The sequence below is a fragment of the Varroa jacobsoni genome, unplaced genomic scaffold, assembly GCF_002532875.2.
Source record: "Varroa jacobsoni isolate VJ856 unplaced genomic scaffold, vjacob_1.0 scaffold_694, whole genome shotgun sequence".
Lineage (NCBI taxonomy): Eukaryota > Metazoa > Arthropoda > Arachnida > Mesostigmata > Varroidae > Varroa > Varroa jacobsoni.
The window spans coordinates 309651-335129 of record NW_019213596.1 but is presented as its reverse complement, the minus strand read 5'-3'; the positions used below and the strand labels follow the sequence as shown (position 1 = coordinate 335129).

General features: G+C 38.0%; 5 protein-coding genes and 1 long non-coding RNA gene across 15 annotated transcripts; 2 read left to right on the top strand and 4 right to left on the bottom strand.

Moving 5' to 3' along the window:
• Positions 1–2738: 2738 nt before the first annotated feature.
• PIG-P (phosphatidylinositol glycan anchor biosynthesis class P) lies at positions 2739–3394 on the bottom strand. The gene has a single exon (XM_086969294.1). The coding sequence runs from the start codon at positions 3392–3394 to the stop codon at positions 3008–3010; it is 387 nt and encodes a 128-aa protein (XP_086825420.1). The 3' UTR covers positions 2739–3007.
• A 186-nt stretch (positions 3395–3580) lies between these two features.
• Tcs6 (Threonyl-carbamoyl synthesis 6) lies at positions 3581–5189 on the bottom strand. Its single transcript, XM_022837152.2, has 3 exons — positions 4894–5189; positions 4318–4446; positions 3581–3849 (listed from the first exon to the last, which is right to left on the bottom strand). The coding sequence occupies exons 1-3, from the start codon at positions 4962–4964 to the stop codon at positions 3723–3725; spliced, it is 327 nt and encodes a 108-aa protein (XP_022692887.1). The 5' UTR covers positions 4965–5189; the 3' UTR covers positions 3581–3722.
• A 1335-nt stretch (positions 5190–6524) lies between these two features.
• On the top strand, positions 6525–15445 carry LOC111262696 (uncharacterized). Of its 8 annotated transcripts, none has more exons than XM_086969292.1 (8): positions 6525–7341; positions 7476–7565; positions 7990–8061; positions 8415–8508; positions 9195–9379; positions 10155–11444; positions 12372–12589; positions 13237–15445. In XM_086969292.1, exons 1-6 carry the CDS (start codon positions 7246–7248, stop codon positions 10239–10241), a joined length of 624 nt encoding a protein of 207 aa, XP_086825418.1. In that variant the 5' UTR covers positions 6525–7245; the 3' UTR covers positions 10242–11444; positions 12372–12589; positions 13237–15445. The 8 variants fall into 8 exon arrangements, with proteins under 8 accessions (XP_086825418.1, XP_022692877.2, XP_022692876.1 ...); XM_022837142.2 differs by having other exon boundaries at positions 6529–7341; positions 9207–9379; XM_022837141.2 differs by lacking the exons at positions 6525–7341; positions 7476–7565; positions 7990–8061; positions 8415–8508; positions 9195–9379 and having other exon boundaries at positions 10239–11256.
• On the bottom strand, positions 7311–10143 carry LOC111262701 (uncharacterized). The gene is made up of 2 exons (XR_002681799.1): positions 9557–10143; positions 7311–7528 (listed from the first exon to the last, which is right to left on the bottom strand). It is a non-coding gene; the product is annotated as an uncharacterized LOC111262701 (long non-coding RNA).
• A 1128-nt stretch (positions 15446–16573) lies between the features above and the next one.
• On the top strand, positions 16574–21417 carry LOC111262706 (uncharacterized). Of its 3 annotated transcripts, none has more exons than XM_022837178.2 (5): positions 16574–16820; positions 17855–18111; positions 18661–18996; positions 19697–19865; positions 20628–21417. In XM_022837178.2, the coding sequence occupies exons 1-5, from the start codon at positions 16604–16606 to the stop codon at positions 20633–20635; spliced, it is 987 nt and encodes a 328-aa protein (XP_022692913.1). In that variant the 5' UTR covers positions 16574–16603; the 3' UTR covers positions 20636–21417. The 3 variants fall into 3 exon arrangements, with proteins under 3 accessions (XP_022692913.1, XP_022692912.1, XP_022692910.1); XM_022837177.2 differs by having other exon boundaries at positions 16581–16820; positions 19697–20035; XM_022837175.2 differs by having other exon boundaries at positions 16589–16820; positions 19697–20047.
• Positions 21418–22521: 1104 nt separating this feature from the next.
• LOC111262707 (trafficking protein particle complex subunit 13) lies at positions 22522–24091 on the bottom strand. Its single transcript, XM_022837179.2, has one exon. The coding sequence runs from the start codon at positions 23805–23807 to the stop codon at positions 22632–22634; it is 1176 nt and encodes a 391-aa protein (XP_022692914.1). The 5' UTR covers positions 23808–24091; the 3' UTR covers positions 22522–22631.
• Positions 24092–25479: the final 1388 nt, after the last annotated feature.

Below are 25479 nucleotides of genomic sequence, written 5' to 3'. Positions count from 1 at the left end.
TATTATTTAAGTACTGATTATATGTATACACTACAAACCTCATAATTATTGGTGAGAAATTTGCGTTAAAAATATCCTTTAGAATTCCAATCTGGCTAATAAACTACTGCAATATAAAGATCTAAACGAAGCTAGTATTAAATGTGCAGGGATTTGATGATGTTGAATAGAAGTGCTTCAACTTATCTTCCTAGGATTGTGATTACTAAAGATATGGAGTGTAGCGCGTACTCAGAAACTCAGCGTACTTTTCCGGGAAATCGTCTACCCTATTTGGCATGACAAAATACAGAGGAAGAGAACTCTTTTCGAAGAACTTTGATACTAGTTATATGGGAAAAAAAATACTGAATATCGATGCTGAGCAAAGAAAGCCTATTTCTTGCATCGATCTCTTCCCTGAGTTCCAAGCGACATGTACTGACATAATCCTGATCCTTGAACACGATGTATGTTTTGAAATATGAAGAAAAATTATTTCATCTGTATGGGTCACGATTCTCATGGACTACAGACATACAATATTGATCACCTTGTTGATGTTATTTTGGTTCAAGCAATGATATCTTCTAGCACAAAATGCAAAAATATTCACACTATGCTCGTTCCTTGAGGCACAAAGAGAAAAATACACTTTTGCCTAAAATAGTTGATAAAATCACGTTGACACAAACAGTAAAATAAAATTAGTATGTCGTATATAGACTCTTCAGTATAGCCGTTCACCCCGCTGCCTACTCTTCACTTCACACTTAAGAACACGAAGTTGGAATGACGGGAAAATTATTCTTCCATTTTTAAAATTCATTTTTCATTCAAGCTTTGTTAGCTTTTAATTAAGTGTTTGCAGACGTAGCGGTCTTTCCCTATGTTTTTTAGCTCAGATTTTCCATCCTTATTTGTCAGACCCAACGTGTTCTGATCTGCATAGTAATCTAAATAGCATCCCTGGGCCATGACGTATTCGGGATTTTCGGATCTGCAAAACTCTAAAAAAAGGTTGTTCCGCTGGTAGTGCAGTGGGTGAAAAATGTTTGCACTAAATTTAAAAACACCTCCCTGTCCAGGTTTAAAATCGAACATGGACATACTTAGTGCTGGAAGCCAGCCGTCTGAAATAATCCCTGACGGCTTAAGTACCAGACATATGACACGAAAACTTGGTACGATCTTCTTCGGCTCCATTAGGATTTCAAGTAGGCCTTATCATGATAAAGTGTATATATTACTTCAGCAAAAATGTTTGCTTTCCTATATATATCTCATATTTTTCAATATTTGGTTAGCGGTACTAGAAATCACGGTCTTGGCTGTTAGCGCGGAGCCACTTCAGCCACTCCATGGTAGACAATGGCTACTAGATAGTTTTTACTCGTAAGGTAAAGTCTGAAGTTTATTACGTGCCTAATTTATTAGTTCAATTTAGAATTACGAAGCCAGTCTCAGTAGCTGAAAACCCAAAAGTGAACAGAGCTTCTATATGATAACTTCTACGATTTGTCCTCTACCGACAGAGTCTTTTCGTACACGTTTAGAGCTAACCTCTATCTTATTCTATTTTTAAATTTTGTCATATTCTTTTCATCCCTATTTTACTACTGTAGAAAATGTGAAATCACTTTGGCTCTTTGATGCATTATGAATGGTGCTCCGTTGCCTACTTATGCTCAGGAGAGCCTGAATACAAGGAATCCCGGAAAGTAAGCCCGAGTCACCCCTGAATAGCTGTGTTACTATTTTTTTAGTTTTTTGCACCGAACAGATCTTTGTTTCTTTTTCCTACGGTGCTTCAATTGACGCGGCCAAAATGTCGATTTGGCTCAATCGAGAATAATAATAATAAGATTAATTCTTCATCACCGAAGGTGGATTAGCTTGTACTATTGTTAGAACATGAGTTCTATAAGATAAGTTGTAGCAGGTAACGCACTTGAAGGGATGCGCATTAACTGCTCAACTTTCGCCGTCCCTACTTACTGCTCACTCACGGCGTCAGGGGCCTGATAGGTCAATTGTATGAACCTCCACAGCGTGCTATTTTTCCGCATGACCAGGGTAATAAAAACATAAGATATGCGAAACTATCCCGTTATTCATATGATCCGCATTACAAACCCCTGAATAAGTACCGGCCTTTTCGCGCATCCTAATATAACCAAAACATACGCCAAATCAGAGACTTCCGCATACTGTGTATCAGATACTACGCTTATTATCAATCTTTACAAAAATATAACAATTGGCGTAAGTCAGAAAAAAAGTCAACAAGAAAAACGTAAAATTAAAAAAACTGAGTAAAAAAGAGTTATTGCAATTCAATTTTAGAATACTACTAATGTAATCTGTTCCTAATTAACCTGTGAACGTCCACAAGCATATGATGATGTCAGAACGTAACGAATTGATTTAAAAACTGCTACAACATATACGATCTTTTTGCAAACCAAAATTGCCAACGCATGTCAAGTCGATGATTGTCGACAGTAGTACGTAGCACGATGATCCACAACAATCTTGAAGCAGCTGCTTCAATGATGCCAGCGCGATGTAGAAAGCTATGTCGCTTTGTGATATCTAAATTGTGGTTATGATAAAACCTTTTTTCTTAAGAATTTTCGTTTTTGCCCTACTAATTTCAACTGTCACAGCTTGAAATCTTTTCAAATAAGTGGGTCATTGTCTGTTAATATAATGATCTAAGACAAACAAAAAAACTTAACAAAAAAGAACATGCCTGCTAACATTTTCAGTTAATAGAAGTTCCTTGTTTCCGCTATCAACCGTTTTACATACTTATAGTGTATCTTTACGCACAAATACATGGTATTTCACAAAACTTCGTATTTTCATTCTCATCTACTCGTCCTTAAGTAAACGAATCTCATGGAATATCTAATTCTTTTTTGTCGGCATTTCATATATAATATGTTTTCTCGACAATTGTATAAATACATAATATTTTTATTAGTCACACTAAGAAATTGTTCATTCGATATAAGCGTATATTCTACTGACACTTCGCTCTCCTATACAGATGCCGATTCACCTCCGATATTCGAAGGTCTCGCAGCGGTTCGATATCGAGGTCCTTCAACGATGAAAAGACGTCATAGTTGCTAATGCTGTCTTCTACTACTAACGAACTACTTGGATGGCTGCAAGTGAGAATGTAGCCTGGATAGAGGCACGTTGCAAAGGTCAGCACCGCTACAATCGTCCACGAAGGCAAAGCCAGTGCCCAATATTTATCCGGCAAATAAATAATACCAAAGCTAGCCCACTGGGACATCGGAACCAATGCCCAGGCTAAATAGATTGTTAAGCCCAATAAAGAGCCGACCATAAGCACGAAGCCATACACTGATCGCGACAACTGCGGCGACGGGGAGCCCATTTTAATAAAAACAAAAAAAAATCAAGCGATTTCTTAAAACCGGGTCGTCAAGAGTTCGTTTCGTTAATGTTTAATCGAAGCATCTGTAGTTAATCAGATGCGTTACTACAGGTTACTACGTTTTACAATCTATTTGACTGCGCTTATACAAAGAAATTAACGAATAGAACAGAGATGTAGTCGGTCAACTTTTCTTGACATTAACCGAGCTCACCACTTCCTTTACTATTGCAAAATAGGTCCTGTATGCTGCTCAGTTGTCGAATTAGAAGCAAGGCGTGATGAAGAGCAGCAGATTGCCTCGCGTTCCCTTATAATCCAAAATAATCTAGTTCTCACTAAACTGATCAATGGTCTGTAGGAGTAGGTCAAGCAACTCGAAGAAACTCGTTGTGGCGTTCCGAAGATTTTTTATGTTCGTCGATGAGTCGAATTTTGCATCACACGTGATACGCCTATAATATGAAAACGTAAACATTTGAAATGTCTGTGCTTTGTAGCTAATATTTTGTTATTGATGACGTCGCATACCTAGTTATTTGAGAAAAAAAAGTTGCCGAAGAGTCTTTGATCGAGACATAATAGTTTGCTTTTTAGATTTGTCTACAGAGCCGCCAGCATATTGTGTTGTCGTTCTAAATGTTAACTAACCGACCCCAATGCAAGGATTTGGTGGGCAGCAATGTAATTATCCTAAAAAATCACTTTGTTCTCTTTACGGATTTATAGCAATTTATTCGAACTCCGGTAATAGCTTATATGTAGTTAATACCACAGAGCATTACTTAAGTAAGTTTGGTCTAATGAAGTTTAGCATTAGCATGAGATTACGGCGAAGTTTGCGGTACGCAGTTGTTTATGCAAGACTTTGTCTTAATCTTCTACCTGTTCCAACATCAACAGGATGCCATTAATATACATACACTTTAAGTCCACCATTGTCCGTTTCGATAACCTTTGAGCAGTAGCTTCGCTCGGGTTCAGGATCCGCTTGAAGACTAGCTCTGATTATTTTAGCATGTGCCACATTTCGCACAGGGATTACAAAAGTCCTTCAGTAAAAAATAATGACGATGACTATTAGGTACAGCTCACAATACTACAATAACTTGATAATAAGATAAGCAACTCTGTCTAGTAAATAAAACATCTGTAGTGTAAAGAAATATTTACATTATCTAAAAAAGCCCTTTTCTGAATTGACTATTTTATGGTTCTTAGCCATATTTTATGTATACGATACTAAATTTGCTCTTTCGCGCTACATAAATGTTGAAAGGTGAAACGTTTGGTATTTCTGATAAATTACTAGAAATACATTTTACTTTATGTAAAATGTTTTTATATAGATTACTGAAATATTTAAGTATTAAGTTGCGAAATACAATATGATACACTCAAAAGCCATTCGCTATGAATTTTTATTTGAGCGATTTTAGAGTAATATTGGTCGACATAATAAATAATTCAACGAATCTAGATAACTAATATATACTTACACACTGTGACAGCTTTTAGTCGTGGACCCATCCTCAGAAGAACACTTCTTTATGACAACTGAATTGGACATTTAGCAGCACTAAAAGCAACTAAACCAGTTATTTTCAAGCTCTAATGCACCGATTCCAACCTGATTTTGCAACTCAGTAATTGTCTCTCTGAGCTATAGAATAACCCGAGAAGCAAACCAATGAGCAAAAATTACTGATATTCAAATTTAATGTGAATTCGAACTGGCATGCTCATTGAAAACTGTATCGCCATGTTTACATTGAATACGAATCCGAATTGGTGAATGAATGCATTCGGCTGATCTGTCGATTACTTTATGGTGCAGGGCGGTTTGCGGATCCACTAAAGCGAACCAACAAATCGTGTTTAAGTCAACAATGATTTTGCTCCACTGCGAATTTCCTGAACGCCGAAATGCTTGTCTGTTTGTAACGAATCATGTAAAACCATTCCAATAATTGTCGTTGAAAAATTATGCACCTGTTACTAACGTTGAGGTAACCTTTCGCCATCAGAATGCAATGAAACTATTTGTTAAAGCACAAAATGTGGTATGCCTTTAAACTGTTTGAAAGAAAGTGTAATATGAAAACAGGGCCCGAAGACCAACGCCAACAATAACAATTAGCTCAAATACTGATATAAATATATGTATATTATAATAATGTAAATAATTCTTTCGTTTGGAGCACGACTAGCCATATGCATCAACAAGGCCACTCGATCGTATTACCTTACTTTGTGCTTATTAGACGGATTTTTTTTATTACATTTATACTGTAAATAAGAAACACTCGTAACTTGAACGCAATAATTCGCAATACAAAACGAAATATGTGTAAACTTGTTTTGAATCTAGGCCACTTCATGGATCTCCAGGTTAAGTACGCAAACACTGCGTCATCATGGCAACGTTAATAATTGACTAAACCGGTTTTACCCTGCTGTATGGATTCTTTGTAAGTCAAAATCATTATATTTTCGGAATAGCCTAACATATAGATTGAGATAAACAGCACCTATTTCATAAACGATACATCTATGTCCATAAAACCTGCAAGGCTGATAGACATCGTTAGCCATAGTTCAAAAGCAATTAAGTACCACTGAACTATATTGCCAAAGTCAGACGTACTATTCTGATTTTATTTCAGCAAAATCGACCCGTTTAACCACAAGTTACCTTGTATGAAAAACGTTTAACTGCGTTTATATAATGGCTTGACGTTATATATGGCTTATTGACGTTAATAGATGCTCCATCTAATCTTAGGGTACCAAAAGGCGAAGCGTTGAGAATCATTACCCATGAAAACAAACGTCTTCCATACGAACCGCTTTGAAAGATATATTCAAAAATCATTCGCAAAGCTGAGTGGCCATGGTTTCTTTTTTTTCGCCTGTCGCTAGCTCTGAAGAGACGAATAGGCATGACTGCAAACCTAGCTACAATAGAATCATACAATTTAGCTTAAGTGTCTCGAATATATTGGTGTTCAATATAGTACTAGCCGCATTTCTCACATTTAACCTCATATTCTCTGCATAAGAAACATGATAGTCGATAAAAATTAATGTTTATTCAAATACAATTGTCGCCAATGAGTTCAAGCGCAATGTTTAATTTGAATGTCGTTTGGGGAATAGTCATAAGGGCGAATATCTTTATTCCCGTTCTCCAAAGTGCGACGGGCCAGTATCAACTGATCCTAAAAATCTTCGTATCGTATTAAATATATTGACTATTTTTCTGGACTCTCGTAAGTCGTGTTTGTGCTTCGAAATGTTGTTTTTTGACGATAAAGTACCCCACCATACTATTACTCTCGGCTTCCTTCGCAACGTTCGAAATGCGGCGATCCGTTTTGATTCGCCGTTGCCATGGCGAAATGGCCAGGGCCTTCATTACCGTCCTTTTCTGTGAAGCCCCCGTCCCTTTTATATACATGATGAATATCTGCCCTCCACCTTCTACAAAGGGGACAATGTGAACGTGGCATAACACCGAGATTTATCTGACGCTTCATGTTACGTAGCAGCATTCCCAGGGTGACAGGGTGTGATATATCCATGTATTACTGTACGCCGAAAAAAACCTTCTTCTAATGATCATAACAGTGCAGATCTCTAAACAATAATTTTTTTTTCGTGAATCCTTTATGAAGTACGTCCTTTGCGTGTGATTAGCCTGTGTATTGTTAGACTGTGTCCAATCGAGGTTTTACATGGACTGATGTGGTGAAAGTACCAAACGTTGTGGTACTAGGGCTGGACTGCACCTGAATTGGGTCATAGTCACCTCTGTAGAAACAACTGAAATTTTTTTCATAACTAAAAAAATGTCCCAGGACAAAAAATCGATGGTAGAAACTGATTTAGCCTCAACTGTAAAAAATACAGGCAGTGAAAGAGGCAGGGGAATACCATTTTATTCGGTAAGCCAATAAAGAGCTATTGAATTTGCGTAAGTCCAGCTTTTCTATGTTCATCATATGGAATTGGTGTCGCCCGATTGATCACCGACATTGTGTTTTCAGCCATCCGCTAACTGTGATTTGTAACCTTTCAGACACTTTGGGGCCGAGCGGTGATCTTCGTGATCGCTGCTGCGGTATCCGTCACCTACCAAACCGAAAAGCCTTTTAGCTGGAGTATTCAGGTAACCATAAATTTTGGGAAAAGATAGCATACTATTTATTGCCAGTACTGACTTAGAGCAGCTATTTAAAGCATACGTGTCATCTTTAAAACCATAGTTTTTAAAGCTATTTTAAAAAAAACCCGTTCTTCAATTTTCATTAGTACTGAGCTTTCGTTCGAGTAATATTTTGTTCGTTAATAATTAATTTACCTAGGAACGATACAGCGGTCATGATCATTTATGCTATTAAGCGTTCTACATATTACGGTATAATAAGTAATAACAATAATTATACCCTAATATTTTGTGTAGAAAATGCTAATAACGTGTACCATATAGATGGAGCACGGATGTACTTCAGTAAAATGATGAGAAAGATATTACACATCGAAGTTACATGTGTCTCCAAATAGTTTTGTATATTTGTACATTTGTGCTTCAGGAAACGCTGGTGGTAAATCGAAACCAATTTGATTCTTTTGCTGCGGCCACTTCGACTAAATGGATAGCCAAGGTAAATCCTCTTCTCTGAAATAATTATTGAGAAGTGGATGTGAAAAGAAACTATAGGTCAAATTGATCAGTATTAAAAGCGAATACAGTTGAACGCTGAGAAAAGACCATCCGTCTTTGTTCCAGAATTATTTAATTAAATCGCTTTTATATTTTAAACTCCATTACCTGTCTTTGTTCTAGAAATTCATTGATATATGATAATAAATTTGTTTGCTTCCATCCGCACCCACTAACATCGGATATATATATATGTTAGCTATAGCTATCGTTACTTATCATGACGATTTTTAGGCATTTTTTCGAATGAGAAACAGAACCGATTTAAATTAATAACTCAGACTCTACGTTCAGTTTATGCCGTTCGTGGATCAGATGCAACGGGTTGGTAAGGGAGAGCTAGCTAAAAATCAGCTGTATCAGTCAAGAAAGTCTGTACCTTTTTATGGTAAGTTTTTTGCATCTACTTGGTTGTCGATCGATTTATTATCAACAATTCGCTTTAGCGCGCAGACTGTATTAGATATATCAACACACCATTGTTTTCTAGGCACCTTATGGGTATTAAAGCAATGCACCACATATGTAACAATTGAGTTCATTTGTTTGGAAACGACTCATTCAACAGTTTCGAGCGAAAGTTTAACTTAAAACTTCGACTCGGACGACCATGCTACCATAGTAAACGGCATGATTCTTACATTACGAAGCACTTACATAAGGCCATAATAAGGCGAAAGGGTAGTTTGTAATGCCAATTTGCAGGTAAACATATCGCGAACATTATGAACCCATAAGGCGTTCTCTTACGTTCATATTTATGTATGAGTATAATATCCTTTTGAAAGATGTACAAAGTGTTTGTATCTAAACTATTACTAAAGTTATAGTAAATTAGCACATCCTCTATCTTCATATGTGAACCCATAGTAATTCTGACTGGCTAGTTTGCAGGTTGAATCCTTAGATTGCCTTCATTACACTGTCAATAGTATTCCTATTTTTCGCTTCATTTCCGCGTTCTACATGTAAGCCTGTTTCACCTGCACTCTTACGAGTAAAATTGCCTTTAGAGCTTCAGTACACTACCGGCGTTGTAGCATGACCAAGCAAAAACGATTATCGAATAAATAGTTTGTTTCACAGGCGACGTAATCAACATTCATAAGGTGATTGACTATTCTCCTGGTCGGTTGCTTCGACTCTTCGGCAGCTCACAGTGGCTAAGGCCAGTTTTAACCGTAAAAGCCCGTCAAAGCAATGACAAGACAGAGCTTACGGTAACTGTCACGTTTTGGAGAAATAGTATTCTATTCCAGGTAGGTACAAAAAGGTTTTATTATCGGATGCCAGCAATTACATAAACTAGCCTTATTAAGCCTGAAAAATCCAAATATCTTCTTGAGAAGAGTAATAACTTTTAGCATAGAGCACATATGAACATTTGTCTACCTCAGTTTGGTAATAACTAGCTTAACTTACGATAAGTTTCTCACCTTTGACGAGCCCAACAGCTCTGGGGACGTACCGTAAACTTGTTTACTTGTGTATACTGTGCCCTATTTCATCTGACACCATAGCAAGTTTCCATGATATCGAGTCCTGTAATAACCTTAAGTCTCAAGGTGTAAAGTAGTGCGTGCTCAAAGCAGTATTCAACTACTACCTATATAACAACATAATGCCCCTTCAGTTTCGACCAGAAACAGCAGCCTTTTCTATTCAACGCTCATGGAAAATGTGCGGCATTCATACAACAATGGATATAGAAATACTCGCTCACATCGAGCTGCGAGAACTGTCAGAAAAACTGCTGGCATGTTAATGTATGCAAAACACATAAATATATCCGATTATATTTCTTGGTTACATATGATCTATAATGCAATGGATAACCACAATGAAATAGGTGATATTTGTATGGACTTCTGCAGGAATGGGCCTTTACTGGAATTCGGGTTACTTGCAATTTTTCTCATAGACGTTTTCTTATCACAGGGCAACAATTAGAGTAGTGCGTTTATGTCTCTCAACTAAAATAAGCTTTTATAACCAATGTATTTTTGTCATATCTTATTGTTGTGTGAATTACAGATGACTTTAGGCCCGGTTCTGTGGTTAGTCCACCAGGATTCACTACGCCGGTCTCTTCTTTTGCTGAGAATGGATCTTCAGGACTAAACATAAGCAGTGCTTCATTTTCCATTCGGTACATAAAGTCAAAGTCATTAAGCCAAATCTGAATTTAATTATATAGATATAAGTCCGAAACCACGGGCTTCAAGTTCATTAAACACCGACTTTTAAGTAAAACTACCATCATAAACAATGAGTTTGACAAACAAGATAAAAGAACCGTTTTTGGCCCGTATTTCTCTCTCTGGATCTGACTAGGGACAAAATCACTAAGCGATCAGTGACAGTTTACTGTGTATAATAAATTGTTTTACACACATAACCTATTCTATGAAGTGGTATCGCTTGTAACTATTGTCATTTTAAGAGCGTCGCGCTATGTTTCAGCAATAGATATACTGTTCTATTTAAGCATATAATAACAATAGCTGTTCTGGTGAGTAGTAACTGAAGACGAATTTCCTGGAACCCATTTATGCAATAAACAATTTTTATAGAGGTAAGCCTGTTGTCTCTTTTCACTCGATGTAAGGCATTGTTTTAGAAATTTTATTATTAATCGTACGAGTTTGTAAAATATGATTTACTTGCATATATAGCATTGTATATATCACAGTGCTCATGCATTCGACAGCGGTGAAGCGATCAATGTCTCGTTTCGAACGACATTGATTTGATATATTTCTCAACGGGCACCACGCTTATGCATCTCCTGAGCGCTTGTACGATTCGTTAAGAACGTAGAACGTCGTGAATGGTTAAGCGTCTCAACACACGTTTCCATACACGCAGATCGAGTAACAACTTGGCGGTTATCCCGTTGCGTTCTCAAGTCAAGTCACAATGCAGTCGTTCATGAAACCTACACGTCTGATACGTGTACAGTGAGAACTGGCAAATGGGGAACGGCCTTCCACTGTAACAGAGCAGGCAGTACGACGAGATTCATAGGGTGAAAAAGGTAGTCCCATCGTGCTTTGGAGCCTCTTGGTGGCTTTGAAAGTGAAACAGAGGACCTCTGTGGTCGTCATGATGGCTAACAGGAAAACAACTCGTGGTGGTAAGCTCCTCAGAATGGTGACTGTCAGACATCAGTGGGTCTTCGGTGGTTTTTCTGGCACCATTTGTTTCACCATCTTGACCTCCTGGGCACGTGAGCACATTTGTTCTCCTCTTTGAGTAATGTTTCACCTGCGTCCATACTCAGCAATGCCTTTGGAAGGCATACCTAGACACATTTATTTGCTAGTAAGTTCGACAGTGGCCTTAACGCGGAGCCATATACATTTATGACAAAAACAAAGAAATAGAGCTCAACGCGAAACGTCAAGTGTAAATTTGATTGCCAGCTCGAATAATGTCCGTTTATTTGTCAAACAAATAGTGCTAATAAATGATTATAGTGTCTATCCTAGTCCTGCCTGTCACGACTGAGCGTACCAGTGTATAACAGCAAGTTGACATAGTACCCAGAATCGAATTAGGAACTTTAGTTCCATGGCTGTAACGGGAACGGATCAGTTTGATATCCTACTGAAAGGGGAAAGATATAAGATAAAATGGTACGAGGAACCAAATAGCTAGCTACACAGGTATTATCATGTTTATCTACGAGCTAGTGAGCTAAGAGTGACCATTTGGTTTAGATCAAACATAGACGCCATGATAATCTAAACGTATTCATTGAGCAGTGCAGTAATTTAATATTGTAAGAATTGTATAGGTCATACAATTAGAGCTCACCAACTGCAAGCAATGCTGTCGTTAGCATGTATTATGCAAACGCGTGTTCAAAACTTGAAAACGAGACGATTCATAATTTAGCATGCAAACATTATATTTAGATAGAGGCATTTAAAACAATTTTTCTTCTGATGTAATAGACCCATACTTTTAACCAACCGCATCAGATCCCTGCTTACAACATGACATCGCTTTATACGCCATTCGCTGTGATTGTGCACATGCAACACGTTGTTAAAAACGGAAAATGAATGATAAATAAGACAGAGCTAATATATATATACATATTATGCATGCATGGACACTCTTCTACAGGCTATGGTATAATCACCTAAAAAATGTTTTTCAGTCCCTGGATGAGTGATCGTTGTATATATATATATATATATATATATATAGGCAAACATATTAAAACGAAGAAGTTTCCAGCAGGTAGCACTCCTGATCAGGGAAACGGGGCACATGCGGACTGGGAAAACAGCGTTCATGTGTTCGCGCTTCCAAAGGATGTCACCGAACAAGAACTAAGATCTTTGTTTGAGGAACGCGGCTTTCAAGTTCGTCGTATCATCATGAAGTCTCGCCATCCGAACACATCTTCAATTGTGTCGTTTGATAACGAACGTATCGTAGAAAACTTACTCAGAGTGGTTGGTTGAGGCAGTCCTGCTTTGACTTCTTCATTGATTAGACAGTTTCTTCAAAGTTCATGCAACATAAAAGCAACTACTTTAAGGATTACAGTCTTCGATTCGAAGCTTATGTGGTCTATTATTAAATGCTAAAAAAATTAACAGAATTTATTAAAAGACGTTGGTACGGCGACTAAGTTAGACTGCTATATTTGAACCTAAAAATACCGAGAAAACTGTTGCGGTCATTATCGAGTGCTGGCTGTTTGTCTGCATTAAACAATTTAAGAATCTAAACAATACGAATGCGATGAATATCGTAATCTTTTATAATTATGAGATTGCTTATAATTAGTCCTTGCTTACCCTAATGGGTTCTTAAAACAAAGCTAAAGAGCCCTACCAGACCTATTGTAGAAGACTAGCTAAGAGTCAACTTTAAAAAAATTGCTTTAATAGCACAATAACGTAAGCTTTAACCACATAGTGAAATCACTTTACTGTAATATAGATGACCACGGGTTGCGTAAAAGTAGTAGTTCAATTGCGAAATGTATAAATAATATACGCATATTCTTGGACACATTCCATCTGGGCAGGCACGGCCCATTTAATTATTCACCATTTCTGCTCTTTCTGTTGTTGCTGGCACCATTCGTTTTCAGCATAAAAATCGCCATTTTGCCATGCGAAGCAAATATGTTTCCGTAGAACGAGCAAGCAATAATTATTCTTTACCTCCGAGGACTGGCTACGTTAAACTCTATGCGCAGAATATGGAGTCATCACAAGACAGGCTAACGTCTTCGCGCACGGAAGCCACAGAACAACGTCCTGCATCGCCCGGAACGAGTTCATCTGCATCAAAACCGCAATTCGCATGGTCTGCCACCATGGATCCCCATGAAGGTTTTAGCGAGATAGAAGATAAGCTAATCAATACTGAGAGTTATGGTACTCTGCCGCAGCACAGCATGTACGCGGCTCATTCATATAACTCGTATCCGATAGCAGCACCAATTTATCCTTATCAGCCATATGTTTTGATCCGGCAAGATGCTCACAGTTTCCAGCAGGACAACCAGATGTACCCACATGGTGCCCAGTGGGCACCTCATATCCGGCAATTCCATGTCCATGGCTGGTCGCCAGTAAATGATAATGGTGAACCACTAACAACCCATTATATTCACGCCAGCAGGCCTGAAGAGGCAATACGTGTCGAGAGAAATCGCGGACCTCTACTTGAGACACCAAGACCTACGGCTCCGGACCCAACTTGTGTTCCGGTTGGTGTTCAGCCTCCATCTGACGTCATGTATCCAGAGAAGGATGTCTACTGTTCTACTTATTTTTCAGCAATAACTAATAGCGCGAGCTATGGAAACTACTTTGTTGCACAGTGCATTTTACCAGCGTATATATACAGCCACCCCGTAACGAACCAGCTGTATTACGTGTTTAGTTCTCTTCCGTCATATCAGCCACAATATTATAACAAGCCTGTTCGGTTCGAGTCACCTTTGGGTCCTGGCGACATCCCGTACACATTGCGGAGTGCTGAAGAAGCTGACCTTATTTACCCTTTACCTGGGAACTCTACAGTTGACGCAAGCACCATAGAAACCCTTAGTCAGTACGAAAACATGCAGATCATCAAGCCTTTAGTTGAATCCGGGAACCTAGACTCCTACGAAACCATTGACAACATCGCTTCAGGCAAAAAAGCTGGTAACGTACGGCCTCCTGGTAATGCATCGCGTTCATTCTTATGAGAGTGAATCGCTAACCGACCCTTAATCCGGAGGCAGACAAAATGTTTTCACCTGTCCGTCCGCATAAACTAGGGAAAACGAACGTCCCGTCGTTTTTACGACATAATTGAAAAAATTAATTTATTAACGGTTTAATCTGCGATAAAACTAATTCTATTTGTTAGCATTGTACACATAACTTTATCATTCCTAGTACATTTTCATGATATTTTTGTTAAAACATAAATGAAAACATCTTAACACAAAAAAAAGTTTGAAGAAAAACCCAAACCTATCTTACCCTAAGCAATATATGCTTGATTATTGTAGATTTTCAAGGTTTGTTGTTTACAAGTGTGTCAAAAGTGATTTTATAGATGAAATTTTGTTCTACTTTATAAGTGCGGCTTAAAAAATTATTGAAGAACAAACCAAAGCATATTGTGCTGACTAATATATTTGCTACATTGTTGTGGTAACTTTTATAGACAAACAGACAAAGTGTAATGCACTCGAACGCCTCGGGGCAGAACTTACCCATTTTAGTTTTACGTGAATGGTGAGATGTAAACAAATCTCTATGATATTAAATTCAAAACACGAGGTTACCGAAATGGGTGCATTAGGTATGCATATAAGAAACTATCTAGGAATGTGTTTAATACTAAACCGTTTCTTAATATTCTATTATAATGTAGATAACACTGTTGCGTTTGTTTTAGAAGAATGCATATAGGATAGATAGAGATTTTAAATATAGAAGAAAAATATGTATTGAGAACGGATGAGGCCTAAGAAATGATGATCTTTCGCCAAATCATCTTTGAAAGTAGTTATAAGGGTCGCAGTATTGGACATTCTGAACAAGCCATAAAGCGGCTTCCATTCAGCAGGATTGCAGAATCCAGATGTAACCTTTAGTTCCCACCTTGTTTGCGCTAATGCGTGTGAAACATTAGACTTTCGGCCCCTTGCCGTGATAAAAGTCAGACGGCCACTATACCATCTAATAAGTATTTTATATGTAGCAGATACGAAGAGAACAGATTGTTATGAGTGTGAACAGCCGCGAATATAATCTAATAAACGAAGACGAAAGTTGTCCTGTTTTAAAGAAGAAGACGGTCACCGTTATCAATTAAGGATATCATTAAACTTTTACAATAGTTGCACGCAGAAAGTGTTTACTTTACAAATGTATAGTAGTGAAAGACACATCTGTATAAGGTAGATGCCTTTACTTGACGCCCGCGTTTATTGTTAAAAGTATATAAAAGACCGTAGATTTGGCTTGCGAGAGAATTCATTGGGTTTAATAAGTTTAATTGCAACATAGGAAGTTGAAAAGGTGCGGGATGTAGGCCACCAATAAAAGCTCAATCTGAGTTGGAATATCCACTTTGTAAACTCCTGTAGCCCTATGTTAGAAACAAATTCTTGTAGATAATTATGAACAAAATAGCAGGGCACATCTAGGCATACGAGGGTAATACGGGCAAATTATATTGGCTATGATCATTCTTGCTATATTGAAAATACGTATTCTTATTTATTCGCACAGATGGTGTAGTATGTCATGTTGTAGCATGTTTCGTATTTTAAAGACTTCAATTTTAACATTAGGATTCCGTTTTACAAAGTGGAACTACTATAAATATTTAAAAGTAGTCTTTTAAAGACCTTTACTGTGGGCTCTAAATGTTTTGAATTTTGCATTCGGTACTGCCTTAGGTAAGTATTGCTTCCAACGGACGGCTAGCCCCTAGCACAGAACGAAGTGTATCCTTGCCCGTACCTTACCATACAAAATCTTAGGAGCTTCCGGTAATTTCTAGATGATGTAATTCAAACAACCTATTTCTTAGAATGATGGATAATAACCATTTATCAGCAAAACAAAAATATCGATGCATCTGTTGTGATCAAATACTATGATCAGATATAACTATAATAGGCGGAAATACTTCAATTTGCACAAATTATGCCGCCTAAGTAATATTTTTCTTTCTTCGATTATTATCTGCTACGTGAAGCTTTAGGTTTCCTAAGCCATAGAAAACATTTAGCAAACCGCATTCGTAGGCTGTTGTTTTTGCAAATCGCATGTCACTACATATCTCTTCGAATAAACGTGCAAACCTGAATGAATTACGGCTTGGTAAATAGCAGCTTTATTTCAATGCTTCATCTGACAATTCACAGCACTAGGATTTAATTTTTCATGAATGTCACCACAATTGCAATAATAAAAGCGTCACGGGCCAGTAACATCGTACACATGTTAACTATCGTGCAGATCCAGAAGCACATGAGGTACTGGCTCGGGCAGACGATAAAATGTAGAAATGTGCTTGGTAGAACAAGCTACGACAAAAAAAATTGTTTTGGTCGTGAAGGAAAGAATTCGCTATTGGAGCTTTCGGTCGTTTCGGTAAAAAAAATATCACTTGGTCAATTAATCATCACGCTGGCTACCGTAACTGCCACTCGTATTGGTAAGTAATCCGATGTCATTTGTAGGCCAGTACTGACAATAGGGTAATAACTGTATCGTAATAAACACGTCGACACTGGCGTGGGTTATATTAGTATGTTCATCTCATCTGTGATCTTTGCATTTGGCCAACTTGAGTCTCTCGAATTGAGTGTCAAAAAAACTTTCCTTCATATGTGACGTATGCTTTGAGCTCGTTCAGGGATACCACATGAATAAGATAGGACTCATTTTTTTTTAGCGTAAGAGTTTTTTATGCCGCGCAAAATTTAAAACCAGTTTGTCTGTTTTTACTACCAGTTCAATAAGTCGTAACTTATTGTCCCATGACGAATTTAATGAAAATTAAATCTCTCCATTTTAAGTAAACTCGATAGCTGTAAACTATAAAACGGTCGTAACGTTTATAACTTATAGGCTTCGACGTAGACTTCAGTAGGTCTGTCTATGTACACAAGGACATGTAGGACATGTAGGACAATCTATGTACACTTTTCGGTATATGAGGGATCAGCAGACGAATAAATTAATAAAGGAGACAAACACTTACTTCGATATCCTTCAAGGTTATGCTGCTATACACAGAATGATATCCCTGTTATAATTTGTAATTGCTTAAATCAATACTGATCCTATTATATTCCTGTAAAGAAACATATTCAAGAGTTTTTGTTAGGTTTATAAATTATATCATCACCCAGTTCTATATCGGGAAATACAATACCGCTGTCATATGTATGCACTGGAAACATTTTATCCCGAGTTCAAGGCATCATACATGAAGGTCACTAATATCAGTGACTTGGACAACTTATTTTATTATCTCAGTATTCTACTAAGTGTATTGGTTCCGACAACATACTAGATTCGTCACGCATTAAAACATAGGTTCGTTCTTCCGATCGGCTCAGTAAAGAAGTTAAAGATGTGCGGGTGTCTATTTAGAGGTGATCCAGATTTGAGTTAGACAAAGTGTAGGGAGCTAGTATAATATGGAAGTAACTTGGCCGTTAACCCTCTTCAATTTTTCCGCAGGGAAGTCATCTTCCACTCGTATCACGATGTATCGCAGGAGCGGAGACATGGCGGACAAAGAAAGCAGGACCGTTCTAAAGGATCGTGTTTTCGTAGGCAAACTGCCAAGAGGTGTCAGTGAACAGGATCTAAGACGCGTTTTCAGTGAGGGCGGGTACAGTGTTCGAGATATTCATATTCAACATTCAGCTCGGGACAGGGATTTTGCTTTCGTGTCATTCAACGATGAACGCGACGTCGAAGCTATACTGGAAACGGTCAGTGGTGTTCATTCTGGTAATTTTCTAATTAAATACTTGACGAAGCCTAGTACAAATATATGTTCAATTCCTTTAGTGACCCATAAAGCTTGATAATTTACATGATTTAGACGCTGGACGAGATTTTGTAATCAGTAAAGCTCAACTATCCATGTTATATACATTTAATAAATCTGTGAATAAAATTTTATTCAGTGGAGCAGTTCGTGGGCATCCACATGTCATACACTATAAAGCAAATAGGTCCGTGTGCAGATGTATGTTGATCTTGCTATTTCTTGATTAGATATGGTTATTCAATAATGGGTACAATAGTCTCGCCGAAGTATAGGTATTGTTAGAAAATGCTAAGATCATAGTGAATTGTAAAATATGAGAATAAGTAAGTAATTAGCGGAATATGCTTTAATATCAACTAGCGACTTTTCTATGCTAATAATTAAGTTGGCAAAATAATGGGGGATATCTTTACTGAAATACGATATTCTAGGATAAGGCAAAATACCCTTAGCTTTTTCGTTTCTTTTTTGTTGATATTTTTTTCAGGCCAATGAAAGCCCGTTTTTTATTTCCGGCCAAAATATCACCGTTAGTGAGGCATTCAAATCGAATAAGAAAACGCCAAGACCTATTTTCAATTCCGTTTCCCGTGGTGTCTACAGCGTGCGGGCAGCTCCGCGAGACTACGAACCTTCGCTTGGACGCTCATTGTCTCCCCATTCAGCCGGTTCGAGAGCCAGTTCCGTATCGCCTTCTCCAATGTCTCCCCCTTCTCCCATGCAAAGGCTAGAAGGTGCCAGCGCCTATATGAGCGCTGACTATCAGCAAACGGTGGTGATTGATAATGGCAACCATCATTATTACGCGGTCCCATACAGCAATGTAGGCCCAAGTCATTTTGTCGATCATAGTCTTCCTGCATGTCTCGTTTCTATTAGCAGATGAACACTGCAGTGGTTTTCGTTAAGACCCATGGTTCAATGGGATATCGCCTTGTTTCTAGTAGAAAATTTCGGTTGTCGTTAGGGTGCGTGGCGAAGGCGCCTAAATATCGAGGTACCCTATTTATATTTGACTCATTATCAAAGGGTTGCCTGTTATCCAATAGTTATTTGTATTAGCATAGATTTCTTTCTGGATTACTAAGTGAATTTTGAAGTGCGAGAATCTCAAACATCCTTGTATGAAAGATATGACACTTGAAAAAACCAAATCAGGAAGAGCGACCTCCGTGAATTTAGAAGCAATCTAGAATTTCAATAGGGATTAGCTTCCGATTAATGCGAACATTGAGAACGATCAGTCAACCATTAAGTGACGAAATGCATATATGAATAAATACGATATCGGGCTACACAGTTATATATCTAAGATTAGAATCAGGGTTATAGTAATTCCGAAAGGCCAGAATGTCAGTCGTATATAAAATTGATCAGAAAATGCCACCACCTAGTTACATCTAATCACAAGTTCGATAATTGTACAGAACAATGCAATTATAGTCATAGCAAAATGGTAACTGAGACTTTATTTTACTATAGTCATTAACCTGAATAATGCGAATATCATTGTGACTTTTTAGATGTCGTACCCAATGACGGGTATGTTCCCCAACGGACAGCTAGTAGTATTTCCACCGGTCACCCGCGCCTCCATGCCGCCCTACGTGAACCACGAAATATGGACTAGAGAGGCGCTACTCGGATATCATTACGGAGAAATCCCTTACTGCGGAGTCCGAGGGAATAAGGGTGAGCCCTTACCAGCAAATCCCCGAACTGACGCGAGCCTGCTTGACACGATACCCCCCGAAAAAGAACCTACATTTCCTTATCGTTTTGACCACTACAGCGCACCAAGAGTTGACGCAATGCCGGCCGCCATTACAGGGGAATCCGTTGCATATGCTGAGGATGAGCAGGTGGCAGCAGGGGTAACTCAGAAAATTTTTATTAGATTATTTTTCAAATAAATAGAAAAGGGGTACACAAACGTAGGTACTAGTCTTCTTGCGCTAATGATGAGAGTAAGTTCGATTTTGTGGCAAACAATTTTTCATTATTTGAAATGGACCTGATTATAAAGACACACCCCACTTTATGAAATGACCTACTTGTGTTTCGACGACTTCCTTTCAAGCGCTTATGTTGATAACCTTAAAAACTTTAAGCAGCCTGAATTTCATTTTACGCAAGTGCTCAACCAAGCCTACTTCGCGTAGACTCTCAAAGCACCCACCTCGATAATACTATATTATCGACTGGCCATTTAAATGTTGATTAGCGGACGTTTCTTGCATACATCTGTAGGTAAATAGGTATGCATTCGTTTGCGCAGACATAACTATCTGATATGCTTTAGCTACGGCCAATAACGAGCTCCTGTTATCCTGGTCACCAGTTCGATTGAAAAATGGTTTATTACACTACTTAAGAACCTATGTTGCTATTTTAAAAATACGCTATGTTACCAGGTGGGGAAAACAATAATATTTTGCATCTGTTCCTTTATAGGTCCATGATATGTAGAAGAGGTCTTCCCATCTTCCTGCTTCAACTCACGAAGGCTTAACGAGAACTGAATCGACCCTGCCGTAATGAAGTCACATTTTCTTTTACTCGCACTTATTCAAATTCGTCCAGAAACTGGGCTAGAAAGATTCTAGATAAACTTGAGGCCGAGAAACAAATAATACTCGGACGCAAATACAATATACTTCATAAGAGTAGGTGGGAAAAGTTGACTTCAAAACTGTTTCGCTGTTGCTAACAGAGATTTGGAAAAGTAAATTTGGTCAAGTAGTCTCTTCTGGATACCTCTTCTGGATGCACTACTGATATAATATAAAATTATTTGTATTGGCGTTTCTTTCAAGAGCAACGTCTAGGCGCTCCGTTTGGCATTGATATCTTTGTCTCTGCTCGGAAAACTAAAAGCAGTAGTTGGACATTGTCCTGTTCAGTAATTCACTCAAGTGACACTTTTATGCCTTGGAAAAATCCTTTCGAACTTTGAATAAAATAGAATAGCACGTCGAAATAAAATAGCGGTTCGGTTTTATCGATGTACCAAGGAACACGTTTTTCGTAATGTACGAAGCAGTGGAACTACTCGTACCGATTAGAAAGAAGAAATGAAAAATATCTTAATTTTTTTGCAACACTATTATTTCTATATTCGAATGTAGACTGTCCATAAGTTTTAGGTGGACGGACAGCATAACGGAAAAAAATATTGCAAAAAAAAATGACTAAAAAATCCATGATCATCTAATAAATTAAGTTGTAGTTTTTAGTGAGCATATTTCTGACTGTTTTTTTTTACGGCTTCATCCATTTCAGCATATACATGGTCTAATGATGCTGTACACAAATAAATAAACTAAAGATAGAAGGTACGCGAAGGCGTTTTCTATGAAACAAGTTAAACTTCACACGGGCAAAGTCAGGAAATTCCGCCCTAACTATTTTTAGCTCATGATATCGCCTTTATTGTTTATGTGGGCTATTTTCTGGAATTTGTGTATCCGTTTGCAGCACAAAGATAATAATGCTTGGGTCAGCTAAACTTTTATCAAATATGACTGTCTCTCGAAAATATTGAACGATTGATTGATCTTTGTTCACTACGTTTTTTTAGCACGTACTTTTAGGATCATGCCGGCATAAGATAACCATAGTTCGATACAACTAATTTGGTGTCCGAATATATTCTCAATTAATGATTTTTAATTATATGTATTGAAATAAATACGAAACAGAACTGTTATGTTAAAAAGAGTTAGCTGATTGGTACTTTTCAAGGGGACACCAGAACTGGCGACAAGAGGTGTTTTATGGATGGCCCGTTCATTAGCTAGTAGACTAGGAAATGGCTAATTTGACGATGACCTAATAATCAAAAAAAAACAGGGACTCCACTCAGTCCGGAACAAACCAATAACATGCTATTTCAAGCAGCAACATACTATACAAAAGGGATTTAAACAGTATGATATTTTTAGTTTCGTTCATACCAAACACAGTTTTGTTCAAATATTCTTCGATGTAACACGGCCCTATTAGCTGTTTTAGATTTTCCTGAGGCTTTATTCTACCTCTTGTACGTTCAGGAAAATCATAATCGCCTTATGGAGAATCGACCCTTTGAAATCAGTATTAGTATTTCTCCAAACCTGTAGTAACCATTGCTTCTTCTTGTCGTTATTTTTCAGACTGAATTATTATGCTGTCTTAATGTCGACAGAACATGTCTACGTATAGCATATTTAATAAATCTAATTCATCTGATTTAGTTGAAATGGTTTAATATATTTGTCGCCTGCTATAATAGGTGTTTTAATTAAGATTAATTTTGTGTAATGTTCTATAAACAAGCGTTGAATTTGATAAAGCAAAAAAGAATTCATTCTTTTGTAATACGTGTATATTTATTATGTTATTATATGAACCGCTAACCTCAATCACATACACATACAATTGTTTCATAGATATATTTATTGCAATACACATATTACTTTAAACGCTCGGAATAACTATAAGTTGTCCAATATGGTCGAATTTGTACGTCTGCTTAAAACAATTTTCTGTCAGTTTTATGCCGCCAATCGACTGTAAACCGCACCTTGTCATGAATAAAGAAAAATCCTTAATTATACTTTTATGGGCTGGAATTTGAGGCAGCTCGTAGCCAGTGCTATCAACCCACATGAGACCTTCCTGATTTTCTAGTGACACTGTAAGATCGATGGCGCGCTCGGATGTATTCATAATTGTGAATGTTATAGTGAAGGATGTTTCCAACTCGATCTTCGAGGGAAACTGCTCAATAATCAGACTGATATCGGAATGTTGAAACAACGTTCGTTCAAGCTGCGACGTTTGAAGTCGGCCTTTCTCGCCTAGAGCACTCTTCCAGATAATGTCAAGCTTACCAATGGCCGACGAGCCTCTTGCGCTCTTTTTGCCTTCTTGAGGTGATCGAGATTTTGGCCGCAACGAGAACAGGTACTGTCGTGAATCTTGGGGATTAATGAGATTCACCTCACCGAAAACGCTATCTCCTGTATCATTTTGATTGAGGGCTGTTACCTGAAACTGCGGCGAAGGTTCGAGCGAAACCTTGGCTAATGTCACCGGGTTAGACGTAATATTCTGGAGCTGGGCCTCGATAAACGTTTCACCAGTTTCCGAATTATAGAACTTTGTCTTAACATCGAGTGGCTTGTAGACTTGAAATTTGAAGTATTTGCAAAACTGCATAGGTTCACCGGTCGTTGCGTTGATATAGCTCACAATACATTGCAGTAGGTGGGTACCGATTTCCTTGACTTCATGCTGGATGATCTGATCCAATGACTCGTTAGGTTTCAGAACCTCACCACCGCGAGCGATGACTGGGTTAAGGCAAACTTTATGATTTCCGTTATGCAGTTCGGCTTTCAGTTGGACACCGCCGACGTCCATGGAACTGCCATTGTGCACGGTCATATACGATGAAAACGTCTCACCAAGATAGATTGAACCAAAGGACTGCGGCAGGTAGAGCATATCTGAACTAAACACCTGTGGCCCGGAGTGGTCAGAGGGCAATATATCGAAGTCCCAAGGTTCACACATGGGGGTTCGCGTATTGGGCGTGAACGACGGTCTCGCCAACCGCATCACTTTTAAGACGACGTTGTTCATTTCCATAGTTGCGCCGCGATGTACAAAGCTTGATTTACTCACACCATTAATACAAAATAACTGCTGATGAGCTATATTTGTTTTCTACCTACTCGAAGTTGGATAATCTGTACAATTAGTAGTCTTGTAAGAGTAAACACATGTACGTCAAACAACTGTTAATACCATCTTAGTACTCGTGATCTACGTATACTAGAAAATTACGTTTATCTAAGGTGAGACAACAGTTGTAAAGTCGAAATGGGTGCACAAAATGCATGATGAAATCAGCTGGCGGTTAAAGTGCGGAAACAAATCTTCGGAACGTTGAATTGCTCCCTCTGTGTTTCGAGTTTTAGTGCGGTATCGCTGTTTGGCATTTCATCAGACGGCTGGCTCCCAGCACGAAACAAATTTTATCCACGCCCGGGTTTGCACCTAGACCATAATATCTCCTAAGATTAGCATGTAAATACCGTACTTACTAAGCCATCATGAGGAAAGCAGGCCGGCTGTACGTGGCGGTTTCGAAAAAAGTATGATAATCACTTAAAGGACCAACACTTTATTTCAATTCATTGATAAATATGTTCGCTTTACGTTGTTGTGGCCTTTATATCCTAATCTGTTACAGGTTGTTACATTTCTTATTATAAATTGCGTCAAATGTTTACTTCAGCGACCCAACGAGGGCAACTGATTCGGGTGTCTTAAATTTTTCAAAATTATTACCATTTAGTCAACACAGTGCTGATAATGGTGAGCTATTAATTAAAACCTCCACAAACTCCTAGATCTTTTGGTATCGTTAGTATCCTGGTGTAAAATACTGATGGTAACCCTACAAGAAAAATCTACTTGGAAAACCAGCAGAATAATCTATCTGTAGGACCTCTTCGATGAAATTATCTGTTTAGATGATTCTCATCAAAGTATATTCTTACATCACAATGATAGCAGGTGCTTTAACTTGAAGATAATTTTCACCTGAGCACTTTACAAGTGCTGAGTGCTTTCTAAAACAGATTCTTGCAGTGAATTCAAGTAATCGGCACCAGTCACTGTAAATAAAAAATAATGATCCAATTAAAATACAGTGCATACATTTTCTGGGAAATCCTGCGTTTTGTGCAATTTTTTTGCGCATATCAATTAACAATGTTGCTCAAAAAATTTACCCCTAATGTGTCAAGTTCACGCCAGTTGCTTGCGTTAGATAAATACCATGAGTATGTAATAACAAAAATAAAATTTATTTCCATACGGCGACTACTCGTATTAGTCTCGTAGCAAGGCTTCAAGTACTCATTTCGGCACTTACCGTCGGTCTTAGCCACCAAAACGGAGAGCAATAGTTATTACTACAAATTTCAGATTTAAAAGGCCTATGATCTCATTTCTGTGAAATTACATTTGTCATATTCACCAGATATATCGAAGCGCGCTAGTGGCATGCAGCACAGAATACGCAACCTCTTCGCTTTTTCGCAAAGCCAATCTCGAATAAAATCGCCTTCAGATGTACAGCTTACGTAATAAATTGTATATCTGGAAGTTGTGTATTCTTGTAACGTTATTATGTAGTAAGAACCTTCTCTTTACAGGGAGTGTCGGATGTAGCACTGATTACCTTTGATAAGATGAAAGCAAGGATTCAAGCTAAATACCATCTTTCGCAATACCTTGGACCTTACTAATA